This window comes from Bombina bombina, chromosome 1 (genome assembly GCF_027579735.1).
Source record: "Bombina bombina isolate aBomBom1 chromosome 1, aBomBom1.pri, whole genome shotgun sequence".
NCBI classification, from domain to species: domain Eukaryota; kingdom Metazoa; phylum Chordata; class Amphibia; order Anura; family Bombinatoridae; genus Bombina; species Bombina bombina.
In genome coordinates, this window is record NC_069499.1 from 272,568,946 (window position 1) to 272,590,717 (window position 21,772).

The 21,772-nt window shown below is 40.3% G+C and overlaps 1 protein-coding gene across 2 annotated transcripts in view; it reads right to left on the minus strand.

Annotated features, from left to right (window-relative positions):
- Positions 1 to 21,772, minus strand: part of SLC39A9 (solute carrier family 39 member 9) — a 67,075-nt gene that overhangs the window by 17,192 nt on the left and 28,111 nt on the right. For both annotated transcript variants that reach the window (XM_053697986.1, XM_053697987.1), the window contains 4 exons: positions 20,724 to 20,832; positions 19,445 to 19,627; positions 19,276 to 19,344; positions 17,413 to 17,498 (listed from right to left, as the gene is read on the minus strand). In XM_053697986.1, coding sequence (XP_053553961.1) covers positions 17,413 to 17,498; positions 19,276 to 19,344; positions 19,445 to 19,627; positions 20,724 to 20,832 — 447 coding nt within the window. The remainder of the gene's footprint in view (positions 1 to 17,412; positions 17,499 to 19,275; positions 19,345 to 19,444; positions 19,628 to 20,723; positions 20,833 to 21,772) is intronic.

Genomic DNA, 21,772 nt, shown 5'->3' on the forward strand with positions numbered 1-21,772 from the left:
GAATTGTTCGAATGGTTTCCATTTTGAACGATGGAACCTTGAGAAACTTGTTTAAGATCTTGAGATCTAAGATTGGTCTGAACGTTCCCTCTTTTTTGGGAACTACGAACAGATTGGAGTAGAACCCCATCCCTTGTTCTCCTAATGGAACAGGATGAATCACTCCCATTTTTAACAGGTCTTCTACACAACGTAAGAATGCCTGTCTTTTTATGTGGTCTGAAGACAACTGAGACCTGTGGAACCTCCCCCTTGGGGGAAGCCCCTTGAATTCCAGAAGATAACCTTGGGAGACTATTTCTAGCGCCCAAGGATCCAGAACATCTCTTGCCCAAGCCCGAGCGAAGAGAGAGAGTCTGCCCCCCACCAGATCCGGTCCCGGATCGGGGGCCAACATTTCATGCTGTCTTGGTAGCAGTGGCAGGTTTCTTGGCCTGCTTTCCCTTGTTCCAGCCTTGCATTGGTCTCCAAGCTGGCTTGAGAAGTATTACCCTCTTGCTTAGAGGACGTAGCACTTTGGGCTGGTCCGTTTCTACGAAAGGGACGAAAATCAGGTTTATTTTTGGCCTTGAAAGGCCGATCCTGAGGAAGGGCGTGGCCCTTACCCCCAGTGATATCAGAGATAATCTCTTTCAAGTCAGGGCCAAACAGCGTTTTCCCCTTGAAAGGAATGTTAAGTAGCTTGTTCTTGGAAGACGCATCAGCTGACCAAGATTTCAACCAAAGCGCTCTGCGCGCCACAATAGCAAACCCAGAATTCTTAGCCGCTAACCTAGCCAATTGCAAAGTGGCGTCTAGGGTGAAAGAATTAGCCAATTTGAGAGCATTGATTCTGTCCATAATCTCCTCATAAGGAGGAGAATCACTATCGACCGCCTTTACCAGCTCATCGAACCAGAAACACGCGGCTGTAGCGACAGGGACAATGCATGAAATTGGTTGTAGAAGGTAACCCTGCTGAACAAACATCTTTTTAAGTAAACCTTCTAATTTTTTATCCATAGGATCTTTGAAAGCACAACTATCTTCTATGGGTATAGTGGTGCGTTTTGTTTAAAGTGGAAACCGCTCCCTCGACCTTGGGGACTGTCTGCCATAAGTCCTTTCTGGGGTCGACCATAGGAAACAATTTTTTAAATATGGGGGGAGGGACGAAAGGAATACCGGGCCTTTCCCATTCTTTATTTACAATGTCCGCCACCCGCTTGGGTATAGGAAAAGCTTCTGGGAGCCCCGGGACCTCTAGGAACTTGTCCATTTTACATAGTTTCTCTGGGATGACCAACTTGTCACAATCATCCAGAGTGGATAATACCTCCTTAAGCAGAATGCGGAGATGTTCCAACTTAAATTTAAACGTAATCACATCAGGTTCAGCTTGTTGAGAAATGTTCCCTGAATCAGTAATTTCTCCCTCAGACAAAACCTCCCTGGTCCCATCAGACTGGTTTAGGGGCCCTTCAGAACCATTATTATCAGCGTCGTCATGCTCTTCAGTATCTAAAACAGAGCAGTCGCGCTTACGCTGATAAGTGTGCATTTTGGCTAAAATGTTTTTGACAGAATTATCCATTACAGCCGTTAATTGTTGCATAGTAAGGAGTATTGGCGCGCTAGATGTACTAGGGGCCTCCTGAGTGGGCAAGACTCGTGTAGACGAAGGAGGTAATGATGCAGTACCATGCTTACTCCCCTCACTTGAGGAATCATCTTGGGCATCATTGTCATTGTCACATAAATCACATTTATTTAAAAGAGAAGGAACTCTGGCTTCCCCACATTCAGAACACAGTCTATCTGGTAGTTCAGACATGTTAAACAGGCATAAACTTGATAACAAAGTACAAAAAACGTTTTAAAATAAAACCGTTACTGTCACTTTAAATTTTAAACTGAACACACTTTATTACTGCAATTGCGAAAAAATATGAAGGAATTGTTCAAAATTCACCAAAATTTCACCACAGTGTCTTAAAGCCTTAAAAGTATTGCACACCAAATTTGGAAGCTTTAACCCTTAAAATAACGGAACCGGAGCCGTTTTTAACTTTAACCCCTTTACAGTCCCTGGTGTCTGCTTTGCTGAGACCCAACCAAGCCCAAAGGGGAATACGATACCAAATGACGCCTTCAGAAAGTCTTTTCTATGTATCAGAGCTCCTCACACATGCGACTGCATGTCATGCCTCTCAAAAACAAGTGCGCAACACCGGCGCGAAAATGAGGCTCTGCCTATGATTTGGGAAAGCCCCTAAAGAGAAAGGTGTCTAAAAAAGTGCCTGCCGATATAATCTTATCAAAATACCCAGATTAAATGATTCCTCAAGGCTAAATATGTGTTAATAATGAATCGATTTAGCCCAGAAAAAGTCTACAGTCTTAATAAGCCCTTGTGAAGCCCTTATTTACAATCTTAATAAACATGGCTTACCGGATCCCATAGGGAAAATGACAGCTTCCAGCATTACATCGTCTTGTTAGAATGTGTCATACCTCAAGCAGCAAGAGACTGCTCACTGTTCCCCCAACTGAAGTTAATTCCTCTCAACAGTCCTGTGTGGAACAGCCATGGATTTTAGTAACGGTTGCTAAAATCATTTTCCTCATACAAACAGAAATCTTCATCTCTTTTCTGTTTCTGAGTAAATAGTACATACCAGCACTATTTTAAAATAACAAACTCTTGATTGAATAATAAAAACTACAGTTAAACACTAAAAAACTCTAAGCCATCTCCGTGGAGATGTTGCCTGTACAACGGCAAAGAGAATGACTGGGGTAGGCGGAGCCTAGGAGGGATCATGTGACCAGCTTTGCTGGGCTCTTTGCCATTTCCTGTTGGGGAAGAGAATATCCCACAAGTAAGGATGACGCCGTGGACCGGACACACCTATGTTGGAGAAATGTAAGTTTGTAAAAAAGAAAGAATTTAAAGTTTATAGATAAGGTTATGTTTGCCTGATACCTTGCCAGGGTGTCAGGAGCAGCAATATCCAATTTCAAGTAATAGATCCGCACTCGCTGGACTTTCAAAAAACAATAGTTTATTGTGTACAGTGACGTTTCTGTTGAAGGGGACAGTTTGCTCCCTGAAACGTCACTGTACAGAATAAACTAAACTATTGTTTTTTTTTTTTGTTTGTTTTTTTAAAAGTCCAGCGAGTGCGAATCTATTACTTGGAAATATATAAAATCAAATAAATGCAATAATATTAACTCTTAATAAAAAAAGGTTTGCATCCACATGTGGATTAACCCCTTAAGGATCACAGCACTTTTCCATTTTCTGGCCGTTTGGGGACCAGGGCTATTTTTACAATTCTGCGGTATTTGTGTTTAGCTGTAATTTTCCTCTTACTCATTTACTGTACCCAGGGCCGCCACTAGAAATTTTGGGGCCCCTGACTCAACCATTGATCAGGGATCCCCCCCCCTCCTTTGACATGTGCAATTTTTGACCAAGTGACTAAAACGTATATGCACTTTATTCTTAATTGTCTATTTAAACATGGAAATGTTGTAAAGGTAGTAACATACACACACACACAGACACACTGAAACACACTCACACATAAGGATTCACATATAGACACTCTAGCAGACACGCTAAGAAACACACTCAGACACAGAAACCCAAACAGACACTTATCACTTGTTTACATTGAACTGACAAGTAATGAGGTAAACTACAGTTTTGTAAAAAAAGGAGATTTAGAAAACAAAATATGGAGTTCTGATTATCTTTTTGTAAATGAAGATGACAACTAAATTATGACAACAGCATGCAGTGGCTGAAAGGAAGGGCCCTGAACTGCCTAAACAATAATTTAAAGGTTAAATGGTGGAGTGGTTACTTCCGGAAAGGTCTTGTGAGTCTCAAAGTCTGTAGAAAGATGTGAATAATTAGTAGTAAGGTCAAAATGTCCTAAAAAGGAAAAGACAATGGACACACACACACACAAACTCACACTTGCACATACACCCAAGGAAACACCGACAGACAGCCTCAGAAAACACAGACATACATACACCCACACACACCCACAGAAAACACACAAAGACATACACACACACACACAGAGAGACAACCACATGAAAAACACAGAAAGACATACATACACACACCATCACTGAGACATCCACAGAAAACACACAAAGACATACACACACCCTCACAGAGACACCCACAGAAAACACAGACATACATACACCCTCACAGAAACACCCATAGAAAAAGCTCAAAGACATATGCACACAACAGACATCCACAGAAAATGCACAAAGACATACACACCCACCCTCACAGAGAGCCCACAGATTAAAAAAATACATACACATAGAGGCACAAACCAAAGCTCAAAGACATAAACACATACACCCACAGGAGGAAACATTTATGCACCTTGCATCCCCTAAATCAACAGTGTGTGACATGCATGATAAAAAAAATGCAGAAATTAAGAGATCACTTTTTAAAGAATCATATTTGTAAATGTGCAAACAAAAATAATTCTGTGAATTCAAAATTGTACATTAATGAGCTGGGTAGATGGCTAGATGAAGAAAAGTATCTTTAAAAAGTTGACATATGTTTTTTTTTTTTTCCCATTTTCCCCAACCAAGAGCACCACTTCAAATATAGTGTACAAATTTTCCCATCTGTCAGCTGTACTTATGGATTTTGAAAATGCTGTACTCTATATGGTCTTGGTGGGACCATAAGCTGTGGTACTCATACCATTAGATCTGGTTAAATGCAGGATTTAGGATTGTTGGTATGTATTTCAAAACTAAGTCAGCTGTAGTGTAAACTGAACAGTTTTAAGTTAACCTGTCTCATATCAAACACTGAGCAATCTTAGTCTGAGAGTATAAAATTTCATGCAGATGTAAAAATCTTAGATAAAATGCCTCCTTGCATCTGGAAAGTCCTTGCATAAAGGGGCAGTAAACTGGAATGATATATAAAATATATATATATATATATATATATATATATATATATATATATATATATATATATATATATATATATATATATATATATATATATATATATATATATATATATATATATATATATATATATATATATATATAATGCATATCTGCCAAAAGGGTATCTACCATTTGTGTATTGAGGAGGAAACATTTCTGCATGGTTTTAAATATAGAATTTCTACAGCATTGTCAAATAATCATAAATACACTGCTGCTAAAAAACAGAATTTATGTTTACCTGATAAATTACTTTCTCCAACGGTGTGTCCGGTCCACGGCGTCATCCTTACTTGTGGGATATTCTCCTCCCCAACAGGAAATGGCAAAGAGCCCAGCAAAGCTGGTCACATGATCCCTCCTAGGCTCCGCCTACCCCAGTCATTCGACCGACGTTAAGGAGGAATATTTGCATAGGAGAAACCATATGGTACCGTGGTGACTGTAGTTAAAGAAAATAAATTATCAGACCTGATTAAAAAAACCCGGGCGGGCCGTGGACCGGACACACCGTTGGAGAAAGTAATTTATCAGGTAAACATAAATTCTGTTTTCTCCAACATAGGTGTGTCCGGTCCACGGCGTCATCCTTACTTGTGGGAACCAATACCAAAGCTTTAGGACACGGATGAAGGGAGGGAGCAAATCAGGTCACCTAAATGGAAGGCACCACGGCTTGCAAAACCTTTCTCCCAAAAATAGCCTCAGAAGAAGCAAAAGTATCAAACTTGTAAAATTTGGTAAAAGTGTGCAGTGAAGACCAAGTCGCTGCCCTACATATCTGATCAACAGAAGCCTCGTTCTTGAAGGCCCATGTGGAAGCCACAGCCCTAGTGGAATGAGCTGTGATTCTTTCGGGAGGCTGCCGTCCGGCAGTCTCGTAAGCCAATCTGATGATGCTTTTAATCCAAAAAGAGAGAGAGGTAGAAGTTGCTTTTTGACCTCTCCTTTTACCAGAATAAACAACAAACAAGGAAGATGTTTGTCTAAAATCCTTTGTAGCATCTAAATAGAATTTTAGAGCGCGAACAACATCCAAATTGTGCAACAAACGTTCCTTCTTTGAAACTGGTTTCGGACACAGAGAAGGTACGATAATCTCCTGGTTAATGTTTTTGTTAGAAACAACTTTTGGAAGAAAACCAGGTTTAGTACGTAAAACCACCTTATCTGCATGGAACACCAGATAAGGAGGAGAACACTGCAGAGCAGATAATTCTGAAACTCTTCTAGCAGAAGAAATTGCAACTAAAAACAAAACTTTCCAAGATAATAACTTAATATCAACGGAATGTAAGGGTTCAAACGGAACCCCCTGAAGAACTGAAAGAACTAAATTGAGACTCCAAGGAGGAGTCAAAGGTTTGTAAACAGGCTTAATTCTAACCAGAGCCTGAACAAAGGCTTGAACATCTGGCACAGCTGCCAGCTTTTTGTGAAGTAACACAGACAAGGCAGAAATCTGTCCCTTCAGGGAACTTGCAGATAATCCTTTTTCCAATCCTTCTTGAAGGAAGGATAGAATCTTAGGAATCTTAACCTTGTCCCAAGGGAATCCTTTAGATTCACACCAACAGATATATTTTTTCCAAATTTTGTGGTAAATCTTTCTAGTTACAGGCTTTCTGGCCTGAACAAGAGTATCGATAACAGAATCTGAGAACCCTCGCTTCGATAAGATCAAGCGTTCAATCTCCAAGCAGTCAGCTGGAGTGAAACCAGGTTCGGATGTTCGAACGGACCCTGAACAAGAAGGTCTCGTCTCAAAGGTAGCTTCCAAGGTGGAGCCGATGACATATTCACCAGATCTGCATACCAAGTCCTGCGTGGCCACGCAGGAGCTATCAAGATCACCGACGCCCTCTCCTGATTGATCCTGGCTACCAGCCTGGGGATGAGAGGGAACGGCGGGAACACATAAGCTAGTTTGAAGGTCCAAGGTGCTACTAGTGCATCCACTAGAGCCGCCTTGGGATCCCTGGATCTGGACCCGTAGCAAGGAACTTTGAAGTTCTGACGAGAGGCCATCAGATCCATGTCTGGAATGCCCCACAGCTGAGTGACTTGGGCAAAGATTTCCGGATGGAGTTCCCACTCCCCCGGATGCAATGTCTGACGACTCAGAAAATCCGCTTCCCAATTTTCCACTCCTGGGATGTGGATAGTGGACAGGTGGCAGGAGTGAGACTCCGCCCATAGAATGATTTTGGTCACTTCTTCCATCGCTAGGGAACTCCTTGTTCCCCCCTGATGGTTGATGTACGCAACAGTTGTCATGTTGTCTGATTGAAACCGTATGAACTTGGCCCTCGCTAGCTGAGGCCAAGCCTTGAGAGCATTGAATATCGCTCTCAGTTCCAGAATATTTATCGGTAGAAGAGATTCTTCCCGAGACCAAAGACCCTGAGCTTTCAGGGATCCCCAGACCGCGCCCCAGCCCATCAGACTGGCGTCGGTCGTGACAATGACCCACTCTGGTCTGCGGAATGTCATCCCTTGTGACAGGTTGTCCAGGGACAGCCAACAACGGAGTGAGTCTCTGGTCCTCTGATTTACTTGTATCTTCGGAGACAAGTCTGTATAATCCCCATTCCACTGACTGAGCATGCACAGTTGTAATGGTCTTAGATGAATGCGCGCAAAAGGAACTATGTCCATAGCCGCTACCATCAACCCGATCACTTCCATGCACTGAGCTATGGAAGGAAGAGGAACGGAATGAAGTATCCGACAAGAGTCTAGAAGCTTTGTTTTTCTGGCCTCTGTCAGAAATATCCTCATTTCTAAGGAGTCTATTATTGTTCCCAAGAAGGGAACCCTTGTTGACGGAGATAGAGAACTCTTTTCCACGTTCACTTTCCATCCGTGAGATCTGAGAAAGGCCAGGACGATGTCCGTGTGAGCCTTTGCTTGAGGAAGGGACGACGCTTGAATCAGAATGTCGTCCAAGTAAGGTACTACAGCAATGCCCCTTGGTCTTAGCACAGCTAGAAGGGACCCTAGTACCTTTGTGAAAATCCTTGGAGCAGTGGCTAATCCGAAAGGAAGCGCCACGAACTGGTAATGCTTGTCCAGGAATGCGAACCTTAGGAACCGATGATGTTCCTTGTGGATAGGAATATGTAGATACGCATCCTTTAAATCCACCGTGGTCATGAATTGACCTTCCTGGATGGAAGGAAGAATAGTTCGAATGGTTTCCATCTTGAACGATGGAACCTTGAGAAACTTGTTTAAGATCTTGAGATCTAAGATTGGTCTGAACGTTCCCTCTTTTTTGGGAACTATGAACAGATTGGAGTAGAACCCCATCCCTTGTTCTCTTAATGGAACAGGATGAATCACTCCCATTTTTAACAGGTCTTCTACACAATGTAAGAATGCCTGTCTTTTTATGTGGTCTGAAGACAACTGAGACCTGTGGAACCTCCCCCTTGGGGGAAGTCCCTTGAATTCCAGAAGATAACCTTGGGAGACTATTTCTAGCGCCCAAGGATCCAGAACATCTCTTGCCCAAGCCTGAGCGAAGAGAGAGAGTCTGCCCCCCACCAGATCCGGTCCCGGATCGGGGGCCAATATTTCATGCTGTCTTGGTAGCAGTGGCAGGTTTCTTGGCCTGCTTTCCCTTGTTCCAGCCTTGCATTGGTCTCCAAGCTGGCTTGGCTTGAGAAGTATTACCCTCTTGCTTAGAGGACGTAGCACCTCGGGCTGGTCCGTTTCTACGAAAGGGACGAAAATTAGGTTTATTTTTTGCCTTGAAAGGCCGATCCTGAGGAAGGGCGTGGCCCTTACCCCCAGTGATATCAGAGATAATCTCTTTCAAGTCAGGGCCAAACAGCGTTTTCCCCTTGAAAGGAATGTTAAGTAGCTTGTTCTTGGAAGACGCATCAGCCGACCAAGATTTCAACCAAAGCGCTCTGCGCGCCACAATAGCAAACCCAGAATTCTTAGCCGCTAACCTAGCCAATTGCAAAGTGGCGTCTAGGGTGAAAGAATTAGCCAATTTGAGAGCATTGATTCTGTCCATAATCTCCTCATAAGGAGGAGAATCACTATCGACCGCCTTTATCAGCTCATCGAACCAGAAACATGCGGCTGTAGCGACAGGGACAATGCATGCAATTGGTTGTAGAAGGTAACCCTGCTGAACAAACATCTTTTTAAGCAAACCTTCTAATTTTTTATCCATAGGATCTTTGAAAGCACAACTATCCTCTATGGGTATAGTGGTGCGTTTGTTTAAAGTGGAAACCGCTCCCTCGACCTTGGGGACTGTCTGCCATAAGTCCTTTCTGGGGTCGACCAAAGGAAACAATTTTTTAAATATGGGGGGAGGGACGAAAGGAATACCGGGCCTTTCCCATTCTTTATTAACAATGTCCGCCACCCGCTTGGGTATAGGAAAAGCTTCTGGGAGCCCCGGCACCTCTAGGAACTTGTCCATTTTACATAGTTTCTCTGGGATGACCAACTTGTCACAATCATCCAGAGTGGATAATACCTCCTTAAGCAGAATGCGGAGATGTTCCAACTTAAATTTAAATGCAATCACATCAGGTTCAGCCTGTTGAGAAATGTTCCCTGAATCAGTAATTTCTCCCTCAGACAAAACCTCCCTGGCCCCATCAGACTGGGTTAGGGGCCCTTCAGAGATATTAGTATCAGCGTTGCCATGCTCTTCAGTATCTAAAACAGAGCAGCCGCGCTTACGCTGACAAGTGTTCATTTGGGCTAAAATGTTTTTGACAGAATTATCCATTACAGCCGTTAATTGTTGCATAGTAAGGAGTATTGGCGCGCTAGATGTACTAGGGGCCTCCTGAGTGGGCAAGACTCGTGTAGACGAAGGAGGGAATGATGCAGTACCATGCTTACTCCCCTCACTTGAGGAATCATCTTGGGCATCATTGTCATTATCACATAAATCACATTTATTTAAATGAATAGGAATTCTGGCTTCCCCACATTCAGAACACAGTCTATCTGGTAGTTCAGACATGTTAAACAGGCATAAACTTGATAACAAAGTACAAAAACGTTTTAAAATAAAACCGTTACTGTCACTTTAAATTTTAAACTGAACACACTTTATTACTGCAATTGCGAAAAAACATGAAGGAATTATGCAAAATTCACCAAATTTTCACCACAGTGTCTTAAAGCCTTAAAAGTATTGCACACCAAATTTGGAAGCTTTAACCCTTAAAATAACGGAACCGGAGCCGTTTTAAACTTTAACCCCTTTACAGTCCCTGGTATCTGCTTTGCTGAGACCCAACCAAGCCCAAAGGGGAATACGATACCAAATGACGCCTTCAGAAAGTCTTTTCTAAGTATCAGAGCTCCTCACACATGCGACTGCATGCCATGCTTCTCAAAAACAAGTGCGCCACACCGGCGCGAAAATGAGGCTCTGCTTATGCTTTGGGAAAGCCCCTAAGGAAAAAGGTGTCTAATACAGTGCCTGCCGATATTCTTATATCAAATACCCAGATAAAATGATTCCTCAAGGCTAAATATGTGTTAATAATGAATCGATTTAGCCCAGAAAAGTCTACAGTCTTAATAAGCCCTTGTGAAGCCCTTATTTATGATCGTAATAAACATGGCTTACCGGATCCCATAGGGAAAATGACAGCTTCCAGCATTACATCGTCTTGTTAGAATGTGTCATACCTCAAGCAGCAAGAGACTGCATACTGTTCCCCCAACTGAAGTTAATAGCTCTCAACAGTCCTGTGTGGAACAGCCATGGATTTTAGTTACGGTTGCTAAAATCATTTTCCTCATACAAACAGAAATCTTCATCTCTTTTCTGTTTCTGAGTAAATAGTACATACCAGCACTATTTCAAAATAACAAACTCTTGATTGAATAATAAAAACTACAGTTAAACACTAAAAAACTCTAAGCCATCTCCGTGGAGATGTTGCCTGTACAACGGCAAAGAGAATGACTGGGGTAGGCGGAGCCTAGGAGGGATCATGTGACCAGCTTTGCTGGGCTCTTTGCCATTTCCTGTTGGGGAGGAGAATATCCCACAAGTAAGGATGACGCCGTGGACCGGACACACCTATGTTGGAGAAATATGTGTTTTTATGGACCCCTAGCCCCACCATACAACTACTACCACACTGAAGTTACAATCCAAAATTGCACAAAGAAATAAAAAACATTTGCTAAGTAAGTCCTACCTCCTCTTTAAATGAAAGTGATCTGCCGTCTGACTCAGGCACACACTGTACAAAGTGCTAAGTCTGTCTCACACTGAGCATAGTGGTTTAGTGCACACTAAGAAATCCTCTCAAATGCTAATACTTTACTCCTTGTAATAACATTTCCCATGCTCAATTAGCACTCTGCTGTAGTACCCACTGGTGGCTGCCAACATTTAAAAAAACATTTTTTTTTTTTTTTTTTAGTTCTTGCCTCATTGGGCCCCTGACAGGAGTCACCCCCGTCACCCCCTGATGGCGGCCCTGACTGTACCCACACATATTATATACTGTTTTTCTCGCCATTAAATTGACTTTCTAAAAGATACCATTATTTCCATCATCAAAAATAATAAAATGAGGAAAAAAATGAAAAAAACAAACAAAAAAACAACACACTTTTTCTAACTTTGACCCCCAAAATCTGTTACACATCTACAACCACCAAAAAACACCCATGCTAAATAGTTTCTAAATTTTGTCCTGAGTTTAGAAATACCCAATGTTTACATGTTCTTTGCAAGTTATAGGGCAATAAGTATAAGTAGCACTTTGCTATTTCTAAACCATTTAGCATGTTACATTTTAACACTGTTATCTGTCAGTAATCCGTGAATAACCCTTTACATGTATAAATTTTTTTTTAGTAGACAACCCAAAGAATTGATCCAGGTCCATCTTGGTATATTTCATGCATCCATTTCACCGCCAAATGCGATCAAATAAAAAAATCGTTCACTTTTTCACAAACGTTGGGTTTCTCTTACAAACAGCTTGTGCAATTATGGCACAAATGGTTGTAAATGCTTCTCTGGGATCCCCTTTGTTCAGAAATAGCAGACATATTTCTTTTTGTATTGCTTTTTGGTAATTAGAAGGCTGCTAAATTCCGCTGCGCACCACACTTGTATTATATCCAGCAGTGACGGGGTTAATTAGGAAGCTTGTAGGGAGCTGGAAGGGTTAATTTTAGCTTACTGACTACTCTCAAACAGCTCTCTTCCCTCCCCACCTCACTATTGTCACCGCCATCTTTAGTACTGGCAGAAAGTCTGCAAGTATAAAAATAAAAAGTTTTGTGTTTGTTTTTATTTTTTTTAAATTATATATTTTCTGCAGTGTAGGATCCCCCCCTTACCACCCAACCAACTCTCTAACCCTCGCCCCACTCACTATTTGCCATTTTGGGTACCCACTTTTGAATAAATTTGCCCATTTTTATATATGGCACAGAGGGTTATTTAAGATTTAGCACAAACCAATGCTAAATTTAAGACAATAGATAATAAACAGTCACAGTCATGTGATCAGGGGACTGGAAGAAGGTTCTTAGATACAAGGTAATCACAGAGGTAAAAAGTATATTAATATAACTGTGTCGTTTATGCAAAACTGGGGAATGGGTAATAAAGGGATTATCTATCTTTTAAAACAATAACAATTCTATGGTAGACTGTCCCTTTAAAATTGAGGATCCCGAGTCTCAGACCCGTCACAAACACTTTAGAATTTATTGTTACAGGTTCAAGGTATACATTTTATACTTAGACCAAAAAGAGTAAAGTATACGGATATTGGATATTCAATTTAAATTCACATGGATATATATATATATATATATATATATATATATATATATATATATATATATATATATATATATATATAAAATAAAGCAAGCAATATATAAAGCAAGCATTTTTTATGACGTAAAAGGTATCAAACAAACATAACATATCCATAAACTTAAAAATTAATTTTTTTAATAATTTTTTTGGGTCCTTAAATGGTCATGAAACCCAAAAATGTTCTTCCGTGATTCAGATAGAGAATACAATTTTAAACAACTTTCCAATTTACTTATATTATTTAATTTGCTTCCTTCTCTTGTTATCCTTTGCTGAACGGTTTATCTAGGCAAGCTCAGGAGCAGCAGAGAACCTAAGTTCTACCTGTTGATTGGTGGATAGATTGTGATTGGCTCACCCATGTGTTCAGTTAGAAACCATTAGTGCATTGTTGCTCCTTCAATAAATGATACCAAGAGAATGAAACAAATTAGAAAATAGAAGTAAATTAGAAAGTCGTTTAAAATTGCATCCTCTATCCTAACCATGAAAGAAATTTTTTGGATTTCATGTCCCTTTAAAGTGAATGTAAATTTTGATGCTAAAGTGCCCGGTTTTTAAAAATTTGATTAAAAACAGGGGCACTTGAATTCATCAAAATTTACATTTCACTCGTGTTGTGAAAAAACCCAGAATTTATGCTTACCTGATAAATTACTTTCTCTTACGGTGTATCCAGTTCACGGATTCATCCTTACTTGTGGGATATTCTCAATCCCTACAGGAAGTGGCAAAGAGAGCACACAGCAAAGCTGTCCATATAGCTCCCCTCAGGCTCCGCCCCCCCAGTCATTCGACCGACGGTGTGGAGAAAAAGGAGAACCATAGGGTGCAGTGGTGACTGTAGTTATTTTAAAAATTAAATTTGAACCTGACTTAATTGTCAGGGCGGGCCGTGGACTGGATACAAAATTCTGTTTTCTCTTACTTGGTGTATCCAGCTCACAGATTCATCCTTACTTGTGGGATACCAATACCAAAGCTTTAGGACACGGATGAAGGGAGGGAACAAGTCAGGTAACCTAAACGGAAGGCACCACTGCTTGCAAAACCTTTCTCCCAAAAATAGCCTCCGAAGAAGCAAAAGTATCGAATTTGTAAAATTTGGCGAATGTATGCAGTGAAGACCAAGTTGCTGCCTTACAAATCTGTTCAACAGAAGCCTCATTCTTGAAAGCCCATGTGGAAGCCACAGCTCTGGTGGAATGAGCTGTAATTCGTTCAGGAGGCTGCTGTCCAGCAGTCTCATAAGCCAATCGGATGATGCTTTTCAGCCAAAAGGAAAGAGAGGTAGCAGTCGCTTTCTGACCTCTCCTCTTACCAGAATAGACAACAAACAAGGATGATGTTTGTCTGAAATCTTTAGTTGCTTTTAAATAGAATTTTAAAGCACGAACCACGTCAAGATTGTGTAAAAGTCGTTCCTTCCTAGAAACTGGATTAGGACACAGAGAAGGAACAATGATTTCCTGGTTAATATTCTTATTAGAAACCACTTTTGGAAGAAAACCAGGTTTGGTACGCAAAACAACCTTATCTGCATGGAACACCAGATAGGGTGAATTACACTGCAAAGCAGACAATTCAGAAACTCTTCGAGCAGAAGAAATGGCTACTAAAAACAAAACTTTCCAAGATAATAACTTAATATCTATGGAATCCAAAGGTTCAAACAGAACCCCTTGAAAAACTGAAAGAACTAAATTTAGACTCCATGGAGGAGCCACAGGCTTGTTAACAGGCTTGATTCTAACTAGGGCCTGTGCAAACACCTGAACGTCTGGTACAGCTGCCAGGCGCTTATGTAACAGGATAGACAGAGCAGATATCTGTCCCTTTAAGGAACTAGCTGACAGACCTTTCTCCAATCCTTCTTGGAGAAAGGACAATATCCTTGGAATCCTAACCTTACTCCACGAGTAACCCTAGGATTCACACCAACAAAGATATTTCCGCCATATCTTACGGTAAATTTTCCTGGTGACAGGCTTTCTGGCCTGTATCAGAGTGTCTATAACTGATTCAGAGAAACCACGCTTAGCTAGAATTAAGCGTTCAATCTCCAAGCAGTCAGTTGCAGAGAAATTAGATTTGGATGCTTGAAAGGACCTTGAATTAGAAGATCCTGCCTCGATGGCAGTTTCCATGGTGGGACCGATGACATGTCCACTAGGTCTGCATACCAAGTCCTGCGTGGCCACGCAGGCGCTATCAGAATTACCGAAGCCTTCTCCTGTTTGATTCTGGCTACTAGCCGAGGGAGAAGAGGAAACGGTGGAAAGACATAAGCTAGACTGAATGACCAAGGCGCTGTTAAAGCATCTATCAATGCCGCCTTGGGATCCCTGGATCTGGATCCGTAAAGGGGAAGTTTGGTGTTCTGACGGGACGCCATCAGATCCAATTCTGGAATGCCCCATAGCTGGGTCAGCTGAACAGAAACCTCCGGGAGTTCCCACTCCCCCGGATGAAAATTCTGACGACTTAGAAAATCCGCCTCCCAGTTTTCTACCCCTGGGATGTGAATTGCAGATAGATGGCAGGAGTGATCCTCCGCCCATTTGATGATATTGGATACTTCATCGCTAGGGAACTCTTTGTTCCTCCCTGATGATTGATGTACGCTACAGTCGTGATGATGTCCGACTGAAATCTGATGAATTTGGCCTCGGCTAGTTGAGGCCACGCCTGGAGCGTATTGAATATCGCTCTCAGCTCCAAAATGTTTATCAGGAGAAGAGATTCTTCCCGAGATCATAGACCCTGAGCCTTCAGGGAGTTCCAGACCGCACCCCAGCCTAACAGACTGGCATCGGTTGTGATCTTTTTTACCAAATCACCAAAAAAAACATCCGATCTTTATGAAATTTTCACCACATGATCCTAATGCTTTGAAATGATTGCACACAAATTTTCAAATCAATTAACCCCTTATTGCCCAAACCGGAGCAAATTGATGTAAACAACCGGTTTAACACACTACAGCACGGTGCCACAGTCTTTGCTGTGGCCCTACCTTCCTTGTGGGTTATTTGTAGAAGAAAAATAAGCCTCCCTGAAGTCCTCCTGCACTCTCAGGACTCTACACGTGAAGCTGCATGAAGCTGTCTTGTAAATCAACTGCGCAACCGAGGCGCGAAAATGAGGCCCCCTCCCTCTTCATTCCAGAGTTATGGGGCCTTCCTGAGACAGACTAGGTGTCTTATAATATGCCAGGCGTAATAAAAACCCCAAAAGTGTTTTCAACGTTTCAAACACTTGAACAAATATAAGATTACACTAATAAAGTAATCGATTTAGCCCATCACAGTGTCTACCAGTATTTAAGCCCTTAACTGAAGCCATCCTTCTATACTGCGTCTCAGAAAATGGCTTACCTTCCCTCATGGGGATTTCTGTCAGTCTTCTAGCATTATCAGGTCTTGTTAGAAAAAAAATGACTGAGCATACCTTAAGCAGTTAAGCCTGCAAACTGTTCCCTCCAACTGAAGTTCTCCGGTACTCAACAGTCCTGCGTGGGAACAGCAATGGATTTTAGTTGCAACATGCATCACTTTCTGCCTCAGAGTAAATAGTACAAACCGGCACTATTTTAAAATAACAAACTCTTGATTGAAGAAATAAAAACTACAAATCTAACACCACAAACTCTTTACCCTCCCGTGGAGATGCTACTTGTTAGAGCGGCAAAGAGAATGACTGGGGGGGGCGGAGCCTGAGGGGAGCTATATGGACAGCTTTGCTGTGTGCTCTCTTTGCCACTTCCTGTAGGGATTGAGAATATCCCACAAGTAAGGATGAATCCGTGGACTGGATACACCAAGTAAGAGAAATACCTTTTAAACTTGACAGCCGCTCCAGCTTCCCCCGGTCATCGCAAGCCATTTCTGACGTCAGAAATGATGGATCGGTCATCCTCCAATCACGCCTTCCCCTCCGGGGTATCGGTGTCTGATTCAACACCGTGATTGGAGGAAGCCAGATTCCTTATTTTAGACCCAGGAAGAGGCTTTGCGACGGGCGGAGGAACCTGGAGCGGCTGTCAAGATTAAAAGGTAAGTATTTTTTCACAACACGAGTGAAATGTAAATTTTGATGAATTAAAGTGCCCCTGGTTTTAATAGAATTTTTAAAAAGCGGTCACTTTAGCATCAAAATTTACATTCACTTTAAGTATGTGTTATTATATTACACAATTTAAAATGTGTTGGAGGAATTGCCAATGAAAATTAGGTAACTAATCAGGGTGGATACAGTTGGTGAACAAGGGCTGGGAGCAGCCTGAAACGTGTATGGCTATGCTTTACCTGTTGTTCATACCTGATTTGCTCTGTTTGTTTTATGGAGATCCCATGTTTTTAATATTTACTAAAATGTAAGCCTGTTTTTTTTTTTTTTTTTACACTAGGCATCCTTGGATCCTAATTCAGACTAATTCTGAGTTGGGAGGATTGGATTTGTTTCTGCATTCAAACTCCACTACCTCAAAGTAGGATTCAAAGACTATTAGACAAGGCTTACTAATATATTTCTGCCTACCTATAATCGTATAAACTGTTATAGCATCATACCTTGTGCAGCATGATAGCGACAAAAACGATCAGCTGAACACTAGTTTGGGAAGTAGAAGCTGCTGCTCCAAGCGCAACACCATCAGCTGCAATAGACAAAATATAGAATTTTTTTTTATTCAGCATACCATGGTGGGTTAAGTCAACAGATGCATAAAAAGTTGAAACAAATAATTTAAGAGATTCAAATCTGAAGAGGTGCACAAACAGTGGCTGAAGCATTTCCTCATTGGCGCAGGTGGGGTCTGTCTTCTGGCCCCCAAACTGATCCCTCATTTGAAAGGAAGTGCCATTTCAAATAAGGTCACGTGTGACGCTAGGATGCAGGCGAGCGCTGTTAAAAGGTCTATATATATTGTTCACCTGGAAAAACTAAAGTGCAGAGAATTTGGCTGTGGGGGCTTAAAAAAGCTCTCCCCCCCCCCCATCTGACCTAAGGAGAGAAGTGTCTGCTCATTTGTAAGAGAAGAACGACTTTTAAATAAGGGTTATGGGTTATACCCATAGAATGCTAGTGTCACCTACCCTACTGGAAGGCAGGGACTTTTTAAAATAGGGGATGAGGAGGGCTGTTACATACTAGTGATGCACCGAAATGAAAATTCTAGACTGAAATCGAACCCGAAAATCCAGGATGCCGAAAACCGAAAATGTCTTTCTTCCCCCAAATTATTTTAAAATATTTTTTTTGCTAGCATAGTTAGACTATTTAATGAATGAATTTAAATTGAAAAACTGCAAGCCAATAAAATAACCACACTTTTATTGAAAGTAACACACTAAAATTAGACAAAAAAAAATATATATATATCTTAAAATAATAAGATGCTACATAATAATTTAACCAAAAAAAACAGGCAAAAAAATTTTGGTGCATCCCTACTTAAAACAATATCAAATATCAATATACTGTATTATTCTTTATTTAGTTCTAGGTAACAGAATCAGATTTAACAGTTTTGTTTTTCCAATTATCCAAATAAGTATAGTCCTAGAAAACAGTCATATGCAAAAAAGTAAGTCAAGTAAAGAACTCAAAGCTCTAGGCTAGCATTAAATTTGAAATATGCTACACAATAATTTAATAAAAACAGCAACAAAAAACCCTGAAATAAATGAAAATGCCATTTTTGGCCAAAACATTTCTGCGGATGAAATTTCGGTGCATCCCTATTACATACATATCTGCCCTTCAGATTTATTAGATACATTATTTAATACTGGGTTTATAGGGAGGTTATACATTAAAAGGCTTTACATTTTCTATTTTATTCTTTGTCTGAATTCTTATGAGGACGGCAAGTCATGTGCAGAAATGATTTGAGATGGTTATAACAATTTTTAATAAAAAAAAATTTTTTAGTTATAGGTAGGAATATTTTTAGTCACATTTCTAACTAAGCAGAGATATATATATATATATATATATATATATATATATATATATATATATATATATATATATATATATATATATATATATATATATATATATATATATATATATATATATATATATATATATAAAAACTGCTGTCCTAATACATGTTCATTTCCTCACCAAATGTTCTCTATGTTCTCTCATATTTATAGGTTTTGCACACGCTGGAGTTGGGGGAGATTTTATTTTGGTCAGCTGCTTAGGGTTTTTGTTTAAACTTATTTGCCAAATATATTTCTGTTTAATTTCTGTACGATTCAGAAACTGCATTTTACTTACAAGCCTGATCATTCAATAGCTCACGGGAAAGAACATTGACTTTTTGCAGTGCTAAACCTCTATTATGAGTGTTCAGGGGATTTACTGCAGACTGTACATACTAAAACCAAGGATGGTGAGGATTCCCCTGACATAAAACTCACCTGCAGCATGAACCACAAGACCTAGGGTGGTAGTGATCTTAGAACTAGCAACCCTTGCTGCCTCTGGATCTGTAAAAAATAGAACACGCCAAAATAAGACAAGGTGACTCTCACACAGCTTCTATTGACGAGCTCAGCTTCTGAATGGCGACACTTGTTATATCCTTACCTTCTGTAGCATTACTATGGGAACTGCCAATCTGATCCACCAGAAGCATAAACACAAAGCCGAGCACTAATGAGACACCAATGTAGGCATGTAACCGACTGTGATCATGTTCATGGGAAACCACAAGATCTGAACCAGTTTCTGTTTCCTTTCCTTTCTGGCTATCTAGTTCATGGTGTTTTGCTAGAAACAGATGAGATGAGATTAGCTCTACACTAAGATAGCAAGTGATCACAAAATCAAATAGAGCTCCACACTTGTCCACAATGGTAACTTTAATTTTCCATTTCTTTCCAAAGTGGCCAAAACCATACTGGTTGACATTAAAGGGACAGTAAACATTTTTTCCTGTAATATGACTGTGATTGCAGGTAAATGATTATATATCTTAAATTTAAAGGTCAAAGTCTGTAAATAAACATATTTTACTTACAAAGACAGACAGCTCTTCATTCTCCCACCTTAAGCATTTTTTTAATTTTTTTAATTCTAATACATTCCGCGTTTCATTCATGAGATATTTACCGATCACACCATACCACTATATTGAACGTGTTCATTTCTTCCAGCTCTACAGAGAAAATTAAATTTCCACATGCATGATTTCCTAGTCTGCCTCCACTGACACCATTAAAGATAGTGGTTTGTGCTATCGAAATATCTGATATTAGCTCACGAAATCTACAAGGCAGTGTATTAGCCCCTTACAGAAAGGAGCATTGATTAAAAAGATTTTAAAAAAATTAATTATTTTGTTCCTCCAGTCTATCATTTTCCCGTTATTACAGCTTGGCAAGTGCAATCAACTAGTAAATAGTCGATCACTCTAGCTTACTCAGAGCAATCCACTATTTCCATGTTTGACAGTGCAGATGAGCAAAGAGGCGTGGATATGCGCAGTTTGTCTTGGTGGGTGGTGAACAAATGACATCAATTAGTAATCTGGAGCATGCTCGGTAGGAGTGTAACGGGGCAGATAGCAGAATTCACATTTGGCTAAGCTGTGTGCTTACAGCAATATGTTGAAAAGGGGAAAAATATTAGCTGCAGAGACAGCCGATAGAGAAAATTTGATAGAGATATGTAGAAATAAAATATAATGTATATATTCATTATTTACTAATGTGCCTCATATTACAAACAAATATTTAATAACTAAACTATATATTAGAGGGATTTTTTTGTTTTTGTTTACTGACCCTTTAAATAATTCCCCCAATATCAATTCAACAGAATTTTACAGTGCATTTTACAGAGTTTTCAAACAGATCACACAAACCTTCCAAAGCCTCCTCATACAGAGCATGAACTCCTTCTGGTACGATGACAGCCAGCGCAGTACCACAGAGAAGCCCAGCCCCCAAAACGGTCACCAGCTTTAAACGTTCCTACAAAAGGTTAACACATAAAATGGAGAATAAATACCAGAGGAGAAAAAAAAAACCATAAAAGACTGCTCACATAATCCCAAATTGTCAAGTATGAAGTATTCTTAGTCACCGTAGTTAAAAGGGACATGAAAATAAAAATTAAGCTTTCAGGATTAATTCGAATTTACAGTGGAAAGAAACATTTTTTTAGACGTATGCTTCCTGTTTGAATTAAGACACATAGCAAAGCAAGAACTTGTTAAAAAACCGACAGGAGAAAAGGGTATGATCTTGAAATGACAATGAAATGAAGCGTTTGTGTAGGGTTGCAACAACTAAAATCTGTAAGATTTATCATAAAAATAGTTGCCAACGAATCTCATTATCGATTAGGTGGTCTGTGATTAGCTGGTCAGTATTGTTGCACAATATACTATGTGAAGAAGTTCATTGGAGTGAAGCAGCTGGTGCCGTGCAACTGACCAGCTAATCACAGACCACCTAATCGATAATGAGATGAGTTGGCAACTATTTTTATGATCAATCTTACAGATTAGTTGTTGCAATCAGAAAGTCATAAGATTCTTCTCCATAAGACATAGAGAGATGATATCAAGCAACCCAGGGCCCTGTAGACAAAAAACAAAGCTACTATCCCAAGTGAAGATTTGGATGAGGCCAGGTATTTGCTATCCTCCCTAATGAGAGTCAAACAAGGTCATAAAGTTTCAGAGAATGCAGGACAAGAAAACAGACTCAAAAAAAGTCTATGCTGGAAGGGGTCACAGAAATCGGCTGGAGTTGGAAAATCTAATTTATTGGACAACAGTGACCTCTACAAGTAGTTGCATATAAAGTCAAGATTTGACTGGTTTGCACTATCTTTGCAGTGTGGCTATTTAGCTACAAATAAGTTGTCATGAGAAGCGATTTTTAGGAAAAATAGGACAACACCATA